Genomic DNA, 20153 nt, shown 5'->3' on the forward strand with positions numbered 1-20153 from the left:
AAATATATTGTTTTAGAATTGAACTGAGGAAAATAGGCATACAAAAACATTTATTGAATAAATTATATAATCTATAATAATTTTATCACGCTGTCAAACTAAAGCGAATTTGATGAACTTGTAACAAACTAACAACAGACGACCAATCCCTATAACGCGTGTGCAGCCGCAGGATACTATTAGTAAGTTATAAAAATTAATTATGTTAAATAATTTACATATGAACAAAATACGGTTGGTTGGTTTACGCTTAAATGAATATGTGAAAATACAGAACAGAAGTCAATAATTAAACTCATATGAAAATGACAGTTAATTTATTTTTTATTGCTGTTATCTTGAAATGCCCATTAATTGAGAACATACGTCGTAAATATTAAATATGTCGTTATTCTATCGAATGATCCCGTACAACGTTTAATATTAAGTAGACGCCGCTATAAACCGTAGACAATTTGTTACCAACTTATGACTTGTTTTATAGGCACTTATCTTCCAAATTTTATAAGTGAAATGTAAATAAATATCATAACTGATAGGTTATTATTATATTTTTTTACGTTTTCAGTTCTATCGTACGAATTTTATAAAGGCAAAAGTCACTCGAACAATTTATGTATAAGAAAAGCGTTACAATAGCGCGAATGTAAATCACCTAATTTCGTATCAATTCGGGATTCAAAAAAACGTGAAATGCTTTTACGGGATTCGCTAGAGATTTTTTTTTTCATTTGAATTGAAGTCGTTTTGTACGCAATTTTGTCTAAAACGGGAAGACTTTCACTCTGAGCATATCGAATGTTTACACATAAGCGTAAACTTTCTTTGTGCGTCGTCTTTAAATCTAATTTAGTTTCACAGCCTTCGCTTGACTTTAATAAAATTTTACTCATATCCTCTTATGCGATTTAGAATATCTTAAAACATTCTTTTCTTAATATTTTAATTAATTAGTTATTAATTATATAATGCTATCCGGCTTACAATTATAAAATATTTCATATTTCTGGCTTCATAGAACAGATATTTTCATACAAACCTACCCTTTCCGTGTCCCTCCTTAATTTACAAAAACCTTATCGTAGCGTATGCTGTATTTTTTAAATAAATATATGTTCCGAATTTCAGCTTTTTAAATTCAGTACTTTTGTCTGTGCAATAGTCAAGAAACGGATTTGATTACATAGATTGAATACAAATATATTTTTAAGTTATGTTGTGATATATTATATTTTTATAGATTTGATTTGATTGTATTAATTATGTATCGAGTACTTTATTATTGGTAGTATATATTAATAATTGTGATTAGCAGTTGTTGATATAAAGCTAGGTCGAAAATCTTTAGATATTTGGAGATCAGTGATTGTTCGGTTTTTAACAATTTATGGTTTATACATAATGCTACGTTTGCTAACTGTAGTGACTCACTAATGAGCGTCATTAGCTAGTATAAAGTATAATATTAGTAGCACAAAGCTAGGGAGTTAGTAGTGTCTACTCCCGCGTATCGGAAAGCCGTAGGTCTTGCGCCTGACTTATCTCTCGATCGTGTTGTATCGCTGTCCCAGCGGACAATGAAATTGAGGGAACAGAAAGTGCACCTGCGTTAGCCGATACACTCGTCCAATATATTATATTCTGAGCTAACAGCTTCTGAGATTGGCCGCGCTAGTCGAAATCGGTGAGAAGGACATGTGTTTACTTTTCATATTTCTCAATAACTAATGTTTAAGGTAGACATTAAAAGTAACGTTCGTTGAAAAATATCACTTTGATTGCTAAAGTTGAGTGAAAAATCATGTGTGGACTGAGATATGGTTTTTTTAGAGGTATTTATAAAAAAAATATGCCACCTAAAGTGTCGTCTGAGAGTCTAATAAATAAACATACTGATCTGAGTACATTAGTTATTTACAGACATTTAGTAAAAGAGATTTTATACAATATAATTACAAGTTATTTTCATGGCATAGACAGAATTATAAAATTCATGTGCTCACTTATTTCGCCACAAACATGAACGTTCTCAGATCGTTGGCGCTGATTTAATACAAAATATTTCTATTTTATATTAAATTAATATTATTAAAATTTCGAATGGAATATTACTATGACAGTATAAAGGGTTTTACACAGATAATAATATATGAGATTTTTGTGAAAATTCTTTGTTATGTAGGTAACAATAGCTTTGTATATGTCGCAATATTTTGTAATCGTAACTTGACGTTCCATGTTTAAACGTTTAAACATGGAACGTTACAATTACAAATTACAATTACTTATCCTATATTATAGGTACGTACCTAATATTATAATACTTACATATATTATAATTATGGTGAATATGCAATTTGCGAAGCCTGATTGGCTAATAATAATTGAGATGTCATTATTATATCAAATCTAAATTGGCAATTATTATCAAAGTAAGTATTACCTTAGATTTGGTCTACTATAAAATAGTTACAAGTATTTATGATTTTGTCTTCTTCGATCTTTGATTTTGAAATCGTCAATGTAAACTGTTTTTATTACTCTATATAATTACCAAAAATCGGGAATTATAACAATATATTGTGACCGCACTTAACTCTATATTAATAAAACTCTTTGATTATTACTTAAGTGTATGATTAGGTGCATACATTTTAATAATTTTATTTATTCAGATAAACTAAATAACTGTGCACTAGAACTTAAATTACTTATTCTGTTGATATTTTCGTGGAGACAAATATGAACGTTATAACTATTAATCTTCATCGTAACACTCAAATAAGAAGTTTTTTACATTAAACAATGGTTGCTACAGATGCAATGCTTTTATATTAGCAAAATATTTCCCTCAGGAAGGCGGACGATTACTTTAAAAAATTGGTTTTTGTTCGAAACCGAAAATGTCTTACTAGCATTTTTGAAGCTGCACACAAACCTCGTCTCTATGTCAAAAATATTATGTAATTTATAAAATAATATTAAAAATAACCAAAACGAGACAAAAAACATTCACTATTAGTTTGCGGGTGAATACATTGAGTAAAATAAAAAAATACGTTAGCTATGAAATTACTTTTCTATACAGACCATTTTTTGTTGTAAGATTTTACAGTATTACCAGTGTTAAAAATAATACGTACTCAATATTATATTATGGTCTTAAAAATATCACGCTTTTATTAAAAAAAAAAAAAAAACATAAAAATATATAGTAATCCAAAGATATTACCTATTATAATGTGAAAGTTCCATATTAAAAGGATAAATAATTGTGTGACTGAAATATTTTTATAAGTTATTATTATGAACGTTTTTTCGTTTCAGTATCATTCATCCGACGGGATAAATCGTGGTTCGTGTTCACGCGCAAGTTTCCGAATACAATCGTTTTACAATATGCGGCTTGCTAGCCGTTTTAATGAATGGAAATCGCACATATCACTTACTTTTATAATAATAAGTTATATTTTATTAGTGTTAATGTTTTACGACTATGTTTTTTACATGCGTAAATATATGTAGCCTATTCCAATCGAAGTAGGATTAAAAATAAACAAACCTTAGATTTACGTATTTCACGCGATTTGCTAATAACTTGGCTATATTGTGCACTAATAAGTGTTTATGATTAATATATCTTTACTTATGATACAACACTATTACACTTAACTACTTGAATCTACTTTAATTTTATTTCCAAAAAATCCGATAATAGTTTCGTCAACGTTCAAAACAAAATTTTTTCGCGAATCAATAGTGAATACTCGTATCATAGATTAATCAAGCTCTCGGCCAATGATATCGCGTCAAATTGCCGTCAAATGTTGTTTATTTTGCTTTTTCACTCTTTTGGTTGGAATAGAGTGTACGCTTAGCTGAAAGTCGAGTGAATCAAAACTTACTGAACAAAAATACCCTTTCTGTACGATGCGATACAACTTAGCTTGATATACTCTTATAATTATTATTGTATTATACTATCCAACGTCAATGTACGATTTGTTTATTTATTTTTTGTTAAAATCAATTTAAAATAATAGGATTTAAAGGATAAATTAATAGAAAGAAGTTGAATTATTAACAAAATTAATTAATTTATTTATTTATCAAAAGAAAATAAAACGAATAGTAACATTCCCTATTTATATTCAACTAAATATCACAAGAAAACCATACAAACAATGAACTTTTAAGCGTTACTAAAGTTATTTATCTACACGAAGCTAATTATCTCGTAATAAACAACGTTCAAGCGATTCTAGTTAGTATTATATAATTATTTTTTCATGTGTCAATAAAAGTGAATTTCTTTTTTTTTTCAGATACCCCCAGCTGTTCCTTCATTCACTTGTTTATTTATTGATAAATGTATTCGTTACTTCTTTTAAATTAAGTTCCAAAATGTGTTCATTACGTTTCCGTATTTTTTATCTTGTGACTTGAAAATGTGAAGTGTACAGTTTACTATTTTTATTGTTTCGGAAGTCTAATTCAGTTTTAAGAATATGTGAATATTTATATTAAATAGTTTCCTTTTTGTAATAATAATGTGACGTATAAAATGATGGCCTAAAGATTTTGATAATAGTGACGGTTTAAAGTGATTGCACTTTGCGACAGAGACGCATAATGTTTGTATAAGGCTAGTGTTTTGTGAGTGAGGGAGAAAGATGTCGCTGCCGATGAAGCGTTCGTTCAGCTCGGAGGGGGGCGCCTCCAAGCGTGACTGGAAGTTGAGGCTCAGCCTTCGGAGCCGGAGCGGTCACAGCGTGGTAAGTTTTTTTCAACCTCTATAAATTAACAAAATAAGTATTTATGTTACCCGTTGAGTTTAAAAAAAAATCAATGTTGTTATTCAAAAAGTGATGGACTGGTTTAAATGGTACTTGGAATTAATACGCGATAGTTACAACGAGGGAAATAATTTAAAGTAATTTCAAATACAAACATAAATATTTATACTTACAGACTTACTACTTGTCTAGTGTTAAAATATCTATATTTATGTACATAATTTACATTAATTTATAGCTATACAGTCAAAATTAATGCAATGACTACATACATTTCATCAAATACCTATTTAAAATAATAGAATCGATATATAGTTATCGATGAAATTAAATCTAAATGTTATGTATAATTGAGTATATTGAAGCTCAGTTAAAGTAATTAAACTAATCCTAAATATTTTCATTTATGTATTATTAGATAACATTAGGCAAATTTTAATGTATAAGCATTGGACAAATTATGTAAATGTTTCACATTAAAATTACGATTCAAACCAATTTTGATACACCGTTCTCTTAATATATAATATATCTCACCTGTCAATTCACAACAATCAATAAACAAAAGTTATAAAATAATATTACCTACTATTAACTTCATCTTTATTACATACTTGCGTGTACGATCTGGATATTATAAACTACCTTAATTTAAATCAATTAATTATTATAGAAGTAATTATCACAAATGTTCTTTATCTAAAATGTTTCCATTTACTAAGGTTTTATTATATGTTTATTACGATTTCCCGGCTAAGGAACTCGATAGAATTTTGCATAGACGTTGTACAGGAAAGTACGAAGTGGACCTAACACCTGTACCCTCTATATTAGGATCATATTCTGCTTGTAGGTCAGTTTTTGATAATAGAAAAAACATGTTATAACTAATCACATTGATTTACTTACTGTTTGGGACAGATGTTTGACCAGCTCGATGTATATTTGTTTACGTCAAATCATTGATCTTGTGGCTTTCGTCACCGTGCCTTGGTTGGTTAGTTTAGGTTTAGTTTAGAGCACGTAAAGTTCATTAATTCGTTACAAATGTTCTTTATATAGAAATTTAAATAATAAAATACAAATATAAATTACAAGACAGTTATAATAATTTAAGTAATATCGTAAATATATCGAAAAAAACACAACTTTCATTTTTAATTAATTCTATTTATAAATGCCCCAAAAATAACAAAACTATTGCCAAATCCTCCTTCTATTATTTAATAAAATAATAATAATTAGTTAATAACCAAATATTTTTGTGGTTGCATGATTGAGTTCCTTATTTAAATCAATTATATTACGTAGGATTTTTTATATGTATACCTTTTATTTCGCCATATAAACATAAACGACATAATCATAACGTAGTTCTCTATTAGAAACTATTAATTACTGTATAATTTACATGAACGCTTTTAAGTCAATATTGGGATGCCTGGTAAATCGTGTTAGCTAGTAGTGAAGCCAATTTACATGCGTTCACGTTGCTGATTATGGGTAACCAATTAAAATTCAAAGTTGAGTTATAATTAGTTTATATCCATACAGTACTTTGTATCGTGCCGATGGACCAAGGCCTCTTCTGATAAACTTGAAATCTATAACTATAATTAAACGTTTTCACATATTGCTTTGAAGTCAAGTACATTCCTTCCTTAAGGTTCCGTACATTCTTATCATAGTGTACCTTCACTTAGGTACCTTCCCAACATCTCGTAATGATACACTATTTTCCATATTTTCACAATTACAATAAGTTTTAAATTATTAAAAACAGCAATTTTGTCCATAGTTCATTCTATCTCGCACGATAAACTTGAATTGGCTTATCAAAATCCGTTCTTAGCGAATGTGAATGTAAAAGAAACATGCCTGCCATATTAATATTATAGATGTAAAGTTTCACAAATCTGGTGTAAGTAAGTAACTTTAGTTTTTTTGTACAATTTTTCAACTACGATCTGTGAAAATATAACCGGCTGTCATGATATGGGCATGTTCTGCGGAGCAATGAAGACCTTGTTGTGAGGAAGTTTTTGAGCATGAATGTGGATGGATATAGAGTTAGAAACGATGGATGGATTGTGTGAAAGACGATATGGTTAGAAAGAATGTTACTAGTGAGATGACGTCCGACAGAGAAGTATGGAAGAAGAAGACATGCTGCGCCGACCCCAAGTAAAAGTGAGATAGGGGCTGGAGGATAAAATATAGGCTGGTGAAATTATAGGTCGGTATGTCTGCCTCGTGGTTTTGCGCTTTATAAAACTTTTCCCGGTCAGCCTCTAGGCACGAGCAATCGATTTAATACCTTTGTTGTTTATTTAAAACGCAGAGATTAATTACTGAACCCAATCAATTTGTATCTGAATTTAATCCTCATCGTTATAAAAATATAAATAAATTAAATACTGAAATATTCGATGGGCAAACATTCCAGCATTACCTTAAACATTATGAGTAAAATTTAAATGCTATTGTCGGCTTAAGTAACTGAAACAATGAAGTAACTACATTATTCTTTGATAAAAGTGTTTCATTCCACCGTGCCTGAGGACGTCCTACACTACGTTTGCCGAGACGCGGTCTCCACTCTAGAACACGTTTTCCCCAACGGTAATCGGTTCTACGACGAATATGGCCGGCCCACTGACACTTCAGCTTACTAATCCGGTGGGTTATTAGAGAGGTCTACGTCCAGCCGTGGACAAGTATGGGCTGCTGATGATGATGATGAAAAGTCTTTCGTGTATTAATGTTTTGTTTTATTTAAAACTAGCAAGCACCCGGGTTCGCGTGAGTAAAAACCTAAGATGAGTAAGGATCTACATAAAACGTTAATCATAATATACATTTCTATTAGTCGGCATATTTTTTCGTTAACTTCAAAAATCATCATATTTCAGCCAATCTACACAAAATTATAATGAATTATACACTTAGGTAAATCTTTCTCATGAATCACTCCTTCCATTAAAGAAAACCTTCTAAAAATCCGTTTGGTAGTTTTTGAGTTTATCGCGTACGGACGCAGGAGAACTTTATTTAATAATATTTAATGTAATGTATTTATAACGCATGTATTATTAATTAGTTTTCTTCAGTCCTGCGTATATATTTTGATGGGATACGCTAAATTTCATAGTTATGATATTGTCATTTCGACTATAACTATATTTTTACTGAGGGTATTGAAAGTAAAATAATGCCAGTCAGTAAGGCCAATTAAACAGATTATTATAAAGCAATTATTGTAAAATATTCGTAAAGTATTTTACATTTTACATTAGCAGCCTGTAAATTAGCATATTCCACCACGCTGCTCCAATGCGGGTTGGTGGAATACACATGTGGCAGAATTTCGTTGAAGCTGCATTATAGTAACCAAAATATTTGTCTGTTATTAACAAAATTTAAAGTCAAAGTGAATCGACTGTAAGATAATTATTATTATTTGTATATATGCTCGGAGGCATTTTTTTCAAACATCAAGACGTAGTTTATTTTATAATATAACGTTCCTGGAATATGCCGTGTTGTTAAGCCAGTTAAACTATTTTCGCTGTACTATGTGCATCATCAAAAGCAATAGTTAATGAAGTTTAGTACTCTGTCAGCTAAACTATCTTTGGATTTGATTATAATTCTGTTGTTTGTTACGTATGTCGCTTTCTACCGTTACATCTAACTCGTATAATAGCCTGGTTTAATTAATTGTAAGTCATGTATTTGACAGTTTTGAGTATGGAATGCAACCCTTAACAATAAAGGTAGCTCAGATTAAGGATCAGTTAACGTTTGATAAAAGGTCTTAAGTACAAAGGTCTTAAGATCTTTAGTACAATGATAAAATCACATACATTACTCTGATCCCAATGTAAGTAGCTAAAGCACTTGTGTTATGAAAAATCAGAAGTAACGACGGTACCACACACACCCAGACCCAAGACAACATAGAAAACTAATGAACTTTTTCTACATCGACTCGGTCGGGAATCGAACCCGGGACCTCGGAGTGGCGTACCCATGAAAACCGGTGTGCACACTACTCGACCACGGAGGTCGTTACAATGATATTTGTTACTGTAATACCTCATTCGCAAGAATTGAATTTAGTTAATCAAACTGCTAATTCGAATACGATTTGAATCGTCGGAACAGATTTTCGATAATATTGAAGCAACAAAAAGCCATTCGTTATCTTTTCCCGGTCTAATTTATTTACTTTTTAAATATTCCAATTTTTTCGTTGCGTCTATAATGTATATACCACACAAGTTATACCGATAAATGTTAAATAAAGCTGTATAAACTGATATAAACTATCGGAATTGTCGTTTTTTACACAGTTAACAAAATAAATGAAATTTGTTAACGGATAAATGTTTTCTATTTAATTTCGAGTTCATTTAAGCTTCCTGTATTTGTTTAACTAAATTGAAAGTCAACATTTTGTATGAAATTAACGATTGAATATTAAATATTATGGAACATTCGCGAAAAAAACATTGAAAGCGTTCGGTGAAAAATTTTGCAGTCGAATTTTTCAATATAAATAGAAAAAACATAACGTGAAAAATAAAATGAAACAGAATGGAAAATATATTAAAAGCATGTCCAAAGGGCTGTATTAGAGATAAATATTTTAGAATCGAGTTATAGCTACTTTTCATTTAATAATAATTAATTAATCACTTATAACGCCCGAGGCTCGTACTTCAAACGCAATCGTCTTTTCAATGTCTAATACAATAATTTATTTAATAATGAAATTCTATTTTATAAGGACGTATTTTTCAATTCAACATTTAAAGGGTTGATGAATGAAGTAAAAATAATATTAATTCATATGCAATTATTCGATGATAGACTGATAAATCGTATCTTTGTAATAGAAATTAGATACGTGTTGGAATTACATTTTTAATAATATAAATTATTTTTTGTTTATTTTTTTTAATCTTTTATTTTATTTTCTTTTAAAGAGAATATTCCGAATATTCCTATTTATCCCTTCTTTTGCGCATATCACATTGCTTAACTTTGTAATATAACGTGTAAACATAAATAAGGATCAGATTTATAAATGAGGTAGAAAGGATATTTTATGGCCTAATTGAATTTGACCACACTAATAACAATATAGAGCATTGTAGCTTGGCAGAGGCCAAGAGGCCAGAGGGGTATATCTGATGTAGGTAATCTCTAGGGACCGGGTAGACGGCTTTACGAAGAGCCCAGTATCAAAAAGCTTAATCGAATACTTGATACAACTTTGATATATTGTGGCACAGATATGTATTTTTTTGTTTTAAAATATAATTCCACGTACAAATATATTAAACATACAGACATTATAAACATATATATAAATATAAAACAACGATATATATAAACTCAAAAGTTTTTTATAGTAATAAACACATTAGCAAGTTCAAGAATCATTATATTTTTTAGTTTTAATGTCGAATTTCAGTTAAATGACGGATATTTATAACTCCTTTTTAATTAAAAGAAATTAATTTTTTTTTTTATTTTATTTTAATTGTACATATTTAATAAAAATCAACCATTTTACTTTTTAATATGTATAAAATTTAATGAAGAAAATTATAATGTCATTCGTTTTTAAGGTGTTCTCGTGATAAGTTTCAGCGAGGAGTCAATGAATAGGATAGGTCGCTTCGAATTTCTTGCATTGTGTATTTCTCTACCTTTCAGCAAAATATATTTTCTGGAACATCTGACAATATCTTTTTGCGTATTGTGACATTTGCGGCTCCTGATTTTACTTCGTATTTTACCAACCATATTCCAAATTTAAAAGTAATATTGTTAAGGAAAAATCACTATTAAAAAAAGTTATTAGCTACATTTCACGTAATAGTATTAAATGCAGAATTAATAGGAGGCACGTAATCTACAGTTTGTTAGATCGGTTGAGTTTAATGGCTACTGCTCCGCTCTTTAGGTTCGTAGCGCAAAGATATGTAAACAATAATGTTCCTGTATAAACAGACCATGTGAGCTTATGAGATTAGCACTTTCCGGCTTTATAAAACAAACGTATCGTGCCCTGTGGTTCTATCCGTTGTTAAATTTAGATTTTATGAGAATATATTTAAAGGTACTTTACTATACGTGCTCGCTGCATTTTGTGTTACGGCTGTATCGTAGAGAAAAATTAAAGATAGCCTTCTTCATCTTTCAGGAAAAATAAATTAAAGAAATCAGATGAATATTATAAATGCGAATTTAGCTCCGTCTGTTTGTTGTCACGACTAACTGCTGAGCCGATCATAAATTAACGAAGAGGTAGTCTGATCTTTGAATAAGGTCATAGGCGTATAAATCGAGGAACTTATGAGAAAACTTCTATATGATTTCGTGAAGATCATATAGTTGAATAGTATTAACAGTTTTACGACTGTATTTGTAAACATTACGTGAACTTCCTGTCATATACTTAAACATAATATAATTGCAAATTTTGTGTGCATAAATTTGTAGCGAAACTAAGAACATATCTTAAATAACATCTATCTAGTCTAACATCATTTAAAATGTTTTACAAACTCAGTAGAATAATAAATACTCATGCTTTTAAAAAAATAAATAAAGTGTTTCCGATTATAATATTCTGTTTCATTAAAAAATCATAACACTTTTAGTCTATCGATTTTTTAATACCGGAGCTTTGATAATAATTGAATGTTTTTATCCTGAACTGACAGAATAAAGAAGCGTTATTGATGTTATATTTTATGTACGAGAGTCGGCTACTTAAAACGTTAAAAAACTACGCGAGTAATTTAACAACACAATGTTTAATATTTGATAAAAAAAAATGGGATATTAAAATAGCTAAATGTGTTTAATATGCTTATAAGAGTGACTACTGAGTTTGGCGTTTTATCTTGATGAAATCGAAACTTCGAACTGATGTAAGCTTTGTTTTGTAAAGTAACAAACCAAAAGTGCTAGTAGGGAGAGTAAGAAAATTAATTTAAAGTATCACTAGCGACCCGCCCCGAATTCGCGCGGGTGCAATGCGGCAACTAAATAATTAAATATACTACAGAATGTAATACAACGTTCACAGCTTTTCAGTCGTTAGACAATACAAACCTTACGAAAATAAGCCATTATTCCTCGAAAGAGTTAAGGATAAAAAATAGTTATTGTGCGTTATCCCTAAGAGATAGACATATACCATCCCGGACCTTTTTGAAGACCTTTATAAGGTGTACAATACTGTAGTACATTATTTTGATCTATCTCGTAAGGTTGAGCCAGCATTTGCTGTGATAGAAAGTGATAAATGTTTATTTACATTACTTTGGAAACCTCTAAAATTATCTGTGTTTCTCTACTATATTGTGCATGTATTAGACATATAAATCTTCCTCTTGAATCAATCTATCTATTAAAAAAATCACTAAAAATTTAAATTACATATCTAAATCCGTTGTGTAATTTTAAACATCTAAATGTACATAGGGACAGACAGCGGTAAGCGACTTTGTTTTATACTATGTAATGTTAAATATACAATCAAGTTTTTCACTGTATTGTATTGAATCCATAAAATTTCATATCGATAAAAATAAAGACACACGATATGACGTCACGATATCATCACGATATACGTCGGTCATCGTACGGGTACCGTATCTTTGAACTTTTTCCATATTTTCCGCTTGATTTAATTATGATTAATGGTTCTTTATATGGTTTCAATAGACACTGATTTAATATATTTTACATTTAATTTAAAATTTTAGTTAAACATTCGTAGTGCAACTGGTATGAATTGATTTACTGATTATTAATCGCTAAAGAGATTGTGAAAAATTTCGTATGGTGAAAAAGTATGCAGCCCTGCAAATGAAAAATAGTGATTTATGAACGTTACATGTAATTTAAATTCAACTTTACGAAAATAGTACTAAAAAATGTAGTATTAAGGCCCATTAATTTGTAACGCTCAGAGGCGTTACTATCTTTTTAAAATATTGTTTATGTGAAATAAAAGTGTTAGTATCTATCAATATATAAATCTAATCCATTGAAGGTAGATTTCTCAAGTTTAACTTAATGAAAAATATAATCTAATGCGTCAATAAGCGTGTTTCGTGTTTCGGAGGCAATATTTTTTATTACATTTAAATTGATCATTAAGAAAATAAAATCGCGGAAAATTGCTGTGTAGTGTGTAACGAAAATTCACACGGAGAAGAAACGAATTATATTATAATATGTGGTATACAAATGTACACGCTACGCATACACGAGGGAGACGGTGTAAAAGAGAGATGCATATACTTTAATGCCCCTAACTCCGTATGTTTTAGAATCTCACCCCCAAGACAGTCACTCAAGTTTTTAAACTGGATGAATTGCTTTTAAGCTAAGAAACAATTTTATTGTCTAAATGTTACTTCGAAGTAAAATATTAACATTGCAAATATAACCAACACAATATTATTTTATCGAGAAATATCAATGTTAGTTGGTTGTCCAACTTTCCAACCGCGTGTGTTGCGGAGTTCAAAGTTCTTGTATGTGTTGACAAATGAGAATTCTACTAAAGTTTTGAATTGACTCATATACTGTTTGTTCGTAAAATAACACCGCGAGTAATTTAAAAAATATTATAATTTAAAAAAAAATGATATATCGCTATTAATACAATGATATAGATATATAACATTAATAAATTATTTTTAAAACCAAACGTTATTACGTATACGAATACGTTATTAACAAAATTCTCTAGCAGTATGTAGACTTTTTAATGTTACAATGGCCTTAGCTGTATACTTAGTTACCAATTAATAAAAATAAAAACTTTAGTGAAATTAAAATCGATAAATCAATTTATTAGTTAAGGTATTAACAGTTCACATTCGCTGTATAATTAATGCCGTAAATAAAATTAAGGCAGCTATTTCGGTTCACTGAATGTACTGACGATCAGTTTGATTAAGCAACTGAAGTCACACAGTGCCTGCTCAGTCATACATTAAACAAATTTACGGCGCAATCACGTGCTATTGTGTAAACGATATAGTCTAAATAAATGCCTGCAACTTCCTTTCCGTGAATTCGTGAGAGATAGTTTTCCGAAAATTTCAGTAAATCTTATCTTCTTAAAATTAATATGTTATTTATATATTCGCTTAGAATAATCTTTAAGGAATTATTATAGCTTATTTTTAATGATCACTATATTTAGTTTTGATATAGATTTTGTACGAATAACTTCACAGTTGAATTTATTTTATAATTGTAGATAGAATTCTTTACCAATTAACTGGGTGGATCCGATTGTTAGTATAAAGATAAGATTTTTTTTAGCATTCAATCAAAACCATTTCGCCAGCAATAGCGTTCACAATAAGGGTTGCGGTTCGTTTCATATACATACACATACACTTTCGTGTAAGATACACACTGCCCTGATCTCAAATAACCCGTTTTAATAAGCGTTTAGCGAATGATGAGTCTTTATTCTGGTAATAATGTTAACTACCAAATTCGAGGTGATTCGATTCAAAAAAATATTTTTAGTAGTGAGAAATGAGTGCTCTATATTAAGGCACTGGGTATACATACATGTATCTGTACTCTGTGTCCCAGTTTCCAAAAGAAAATTTAATTAAGCAAATATCTAAAATTTATAAATTGCTTACATAGTAAGAAATATTGTTACTAACATTATGTTTGAAATAAATTCATTTATTGTTATTATAATATAAGTATTTCAGTAGCAACGGATCTCTGAATCATCTAGAATAAATCTGATTATTAATACTAGGAAAGAAATGAATATAACCGGGGCATCTATCAGGAAACAAGAACAAACAAAAATGTACATTTATTTTAAATATCGTTTCAGGCGTCTATCAGGAAACAAGAACAAACAAAAATCTACAGTTATTATAAATATCGTTTCAATTAAGATTTGAAACTGCAGGACTTCATTTCTAAAAGTATAACGAAACAAAAATATGGCTGTGAGCCAAGTTTGATATTACGTTGGCTAATGTTAGTCTATCGTCGGTAACCGGCCACCTTAAATTACCAATTTAATTGTTCTGTAGTATATTATATATGGTTCATGTGCTTAATTTGTGTTTATAATTCATCTCGTGCTCGATGTTTAAGAAAAACAACGTGACGAAACCTGCAGTTTTCTAATTTCAATGAGAGTCTACCACATGTGTCTCCACGAACCCGCATTATAGTAGCGTGGTTGAGTAGGCTCCTTTTCGCCTCAAAAGGGAGAGGAGGCCTTAGCCCAGTTGTGGGACATTTATAGGACGTTACTTGATGTTATATAGAAATTATATTTAACATTATTTCTATCTATGTTGAAGTATAATGATACTTATACAGACATTTTCAACCTTGCCGTTTCATAAATTCAAATCATTTGAAAAAATACATTGGCAAAGAAGGCATATTATTCGATACAAGATAGATGATAAAAGGAAAACATCGTGAGGAAACCTGCATGTGTCTAATTTCAACGAAATTCTGCCACATGTGTATTCCGCCAACCCGCATTGGAGTAGCGTGGTGAAATATGCTCCAAACCTTCTCCTCAAAGGGAGAGGAGGCCTTTAGCCCAGTAGTGGGATATTTACAGGCTGCTAATGCTAATGCTAATGCTGATGCTAGTTATTGGCAGTATGAAAAAATAGTATTAAATAGACATTTCCTTCCATTTCAGAATATCCCTCTCAACTTTTTTTCAAATTAACTAATTTATTATTTTTAATATACAATGAGAGTTTCACAAAACAATGTAAATAATAATTAAGCATCTTATTTATACCATTAAGTCACAGTCCGAAAAGGAACGAATAACGATAAAGTTATGTCAATCAAAGAAGAATGAATCGCTCACTTTTTCTTAATGAGATATTTCGCATTTCTCGTTATTTAATTTTTCGTAATAAATATACAGTACTTAACTTGAAATGACAAATTGAGGTAAAATATTCGAAGACATATTCTGAAAAAAATAGATCGTTTGTTTTCTTTATTACTTCCTAAATACAAAATACAAAAATAATTTTACTCACTTTGGAATATCTATATCTTATATTTTAAAACTTTATTGTAATGTAAAATATACAATAACTTAATTATCAGAATATAAAAACGCAACAGACTACTTTCGTGATGATCACAAACAGACTGCTTGTTATCTTTGGTGGCAGAAACAGTAGCTTGTTCGCCCACGCTGCAGGTGAACATAAATACAGCAAGATAACATTGGATAAAATTACAATTCCGGTATCTTTTCAATGTTTTTTTATCACCATCGCGCAAAAAGCCTGTTAAAAAAATAAATAAATCACACGAAAACCACGATCCCCGTTTACAATTCGCGTGTTGTAACTACAGAACCGTCTCGGCTTTATTGATGATAAAAATATAAAAAAATGTAATATTTTATTTTTATTTATTTGTAATCAACAGCGTATACAGATTATATTTGTACAGTTTTTTAAATTTCATGAAGACTATGGCCAATTTAAAATACTAGTAATTTATAGATCACTTTTTAGCGGAGAATGTGTGGTCTAATTTACAGGTTACAGGTTACAGGTATTACAGAAAATACGGACGAGCAAGTGGGCCAACTGATGGTAAGGATCACTACCACTTATAGTTAGTAATATTATCTATCCCTTCCAACGCCAATGCGCCCCCAATCTTTGGAAATAAGATGTTACCTCAATTGTGCCTATAGTTACATTTGTTCACTCACCTTTCCGAACTGGAACATAGCTGATTTAACGGGATATAACCAAAAAGTATTGCCACTTGATAAAATATATGATGAATATTTTCTATATATATTTGTTATAAGCGATAATTTTGTTTTCCTTTTTTCTTAGCTATACTATACTAACATATTTATTAATTATAAAGGATAAAGCCCATGGAATCACAATCACAATGGAAATTAGTATCGGTATTAATATTTTTGTGTCACGTGTACAACGTGCTAAAATGTTAGTACCATTGTCATACCAAATTTATTCTTTATGATGTTTAAATTATAAATAAAAATAATTTTGTTAAAAAATATATATAGGAATAATAATACAGAATATTGCACACTGATAATAACATCGTTATATCAAATCGGGAATATGTAGTAGAGCGTACTTCCAGTTGACTGTGAATCTCATCTGTCATTTAACTTAGTGTGCGTGTGCACAACGATGTTCAGAGTGTAGCAATAGAATTCACATTCTTGCAGCTTAGATTGCATACTTGAACTGTAGCGATTGGGGAAAAGAGAAGGGCGCGTCAACGTAAATTGACAAATAAATAAATATATATATTTTTTTATTTAAAACATATTAAATCATTTTTTTATCGTATTTTTTTAATATAATAATAATGAATAGCATCGTTAATATCACAAGAAAATAAAAACCAGTGAAGATGGACACGTATCAAACGAAGAAATATCCATCTCGATGTTCGTCTCTGGACTTTAGTTGTACAAGACGATTTAAAGTTTGAAGAAAAGATAAGGCTTTGTGTCCAAGCATAGGGGATTAAACCGTTTCCTTTGCTGCTATTTTTGCAATATTGTATAGCACTCCGCGCAGAGTGAATCTCTCTGTAGTACCTTTGATCTGTATCAAATAATGATAAATGAGAACTGCGGGTATAAATAATTTTATAAAAAAATATTCATACAAATTCCTAAAAATATTAAGATAAGAAATAAGAAGATTAAGCGAAAGCCTCATAAACTCATAAATTCTTGACAAAATAAAAAGACAATTTGAAAAATATGTTTGGTTAGAATAATTTCTTTTTGCCGTGTCTAGTTAAATTATAATTAATTGTATAAATGGTGATTAGTGTGTTCGTTGCTATATATCATAAAGAGAGAGTTTGTGATTTTGTGTATATGCGGAATGGGAACTCCGGAACCATTGCATCATTTGATTTTTTAATTTCGACCGTTAAATTATCCGATGTAAAAGATTCCATGGCGTCCGCTTCGTGAATAGTTGCACAAAAACGTAAGACTGCATAAAATTTTCCTTATGCAAAGTTTAAAAAAAAAAACGTATTAATTTTAAAAGTTTCCTGTACCTATATCACCTAAATGACACATCTATAATACAATATAAATATAAATTTTTATTTATATTAATATATTCAGAATATATTCAGGCGACAGCAACTTTTGAATATTATTAAATTCGCACAAAACGCTTCTGAAACCTATTTATGAGATAAATTAGAACCATAAAAAACTTCAACAAGATGCCCACTTTTGTAATTAATAAGATAACAAATTTCTAACGAGTAATTAATATTTTATATAAATTCACATTTACATAGAAATCATCTTAATATTAAACAACATAAATAAACAATGTTTTTCCTTTCATCTCTCGAAAGGACTAACCTAAGTAAATATTGAACTAGAGATATGTACACGCTGTGTGTTGGTTTATGGTAATATTTTCGTGGATCATGGTTTTTGATGGAGTTTTTACATGTACATTTCAATTTACATTTTGCCCAAAATGCGACTCCCACTGGGTAGTGGGTACTGGACCGTAGATATTAATTCATTTGGAAATTAATGCATATAACATCTGATTTTATAATTAATTTTTATTTAATGTATATTTATTCTCATGAGATTTAAATTTATATTTAATACGTCTCCCAATATGTCACGCAGGATCAATTGATATAAAAAAACAATAAACATTCTTTCATATATAAGTATGTATAATTATATATCTATGAATGTACATGAAGTATTCAGAATTTACAATAATATACATCAGAGTCGCTACACGCAATACTTACTTACTATACATACTTTACTGCAATTTATAATACAATATAATTATGGTTATATAAGTTATATGAAGTTGGGATCAAATTATTCAATCGGCAAATATTAGTGGTGTCCTTTGTGTAACGCGACAACAATGAGTTCCTTAGTACAGTCAGTCACGTGTCGCCGTAACATGATATGCTCGTAGCATTGTATTGAGCTTGGATTATATGTAGGTGAATAGAATAGAACGGATTATAATTATGTTATTATTATGCTTTTGTGATTAGATATTACCTCGGATAAAAGAAAAGACTATTCTTTGATAAGATGTTTTAGTATTAAGAGCATAAGTTCGCCTTCAGGCGTCAGTACGTCAAGAAAATATTGGATGTATGGATACATTTTTCTGTATAGAAAACGAAGATAGGGTAAGCGAATAATGATGGGAAGTCGAAGTTATTGGATTTTCTATTCTCGTGCACGTATTCTTGTATGTGTGTGTGGACTTGCGATCTGACAAGGATACTCTTTTCTTTTATTTTATACAAAGTATCACTAACTGTATTCAATTTCACAGTTACTGTTTTGATCGTGATCATATATATTATAATATATGTTAGTGTATACAATATATGTTACGGGAAAATGAAAAATTGTAAATGATGACCTGCAATAGACAAGCGGTTAACAGTATAAAGGAATAATTGTACTGTATATTATTTAACATGCGTTCTATTTTATTGTACAAATTGACATCTATTTTATTTTTTCATAAAATTTTGTTCGTTTGATTTAGACTGGATTTTTGACATTCGGAAAACCGTAAATAATTTCAGACTATAAAATAGGTCAGGAATTGGTCTCCTGGTAATTCTAAAAGCGATATATTTGTTTTAATATTTAAATAAAAGAGTGATCAATGGATGGTACTTAATCAGAAGGGCGAGCACAAATGCCTGTCAAGTAAAATAGTGCTAAATAAATCTTATCGACTTTATAAAATTTGACACCGTGTGTTACTACAAAATTTTATGATGAGGAATATCATATAAACTGTATTGTAATTATCATTAGCTAAAACTGGACCTACCGTCAATGAGGTTATGTCAATGTATGAGGAAAGAATAATTTATTAACATTAGAAATATTAACATTAAGTCCTTAAATATGTATACATATGAATTAAAAATAGTTTCTGTATAAATCATGATCCCGTTGAATGGTGGCAAGAATGCTAGCAGCGTTTCCCCGTTGAATCGCAATATCTATTCTCTGGGCAAACAAGAAGAATAAAAACCAGAGAAATATATTTAAATAAGAATAATTACATTTTTATTTTATGAATTATTCTACACATATCACATTAAATCCCAATCTACTAATGTATGTGAATAAATATACAATTATATAACAAAAAACTTGAAAATCCTCTAACAAGTACGTGAATTGAAAATAAAATGACACATATTAAAGTCCGAGTATTCTAAACCATCCGCAAATCTGTAATG

The 20153-nt window shown here is 29.7% G+C and overlaps 1 protein-coding gene across 1 annotated transcript in view; it reads left to right on the top strand.

Moving 5' to 3' along the window:
* Positions 1-20153, top strand: part of LOC125076053 (adenylate cyclase type 6) — a 186571-nt gene that overhangs the window by 57323 nt on the left and 109095 nt on the right. Inside the window, exon 2 of the mRNA XM_047687992.1 lies at positions 4326-4775. Coding sequence (XP_047543948.1) covers positions 4674-4775 — 102 coding nt within the window. The 5' untranslated portion in view covers positions 4326-4673. The remainder of the gene's footprint in view (positions 1-4325; positions 4776-20153) is intronic.

This window comes from Vanessa atalanta, chromosome Z (genome assembly GCF_905147765.1).
Source record: "Vanessa atalanta chromosome Z, ilVanAtal1.2, whole genome shotgun sequence".
In the NCBI taxonomy this organism is placed as follows: domain Eukaryota; kingdom Metazoa; phylum Arthropoda; class Insecta; order Lepidoptera; family Nymphalidae; genus Vanessa; species Vanessa atalanta.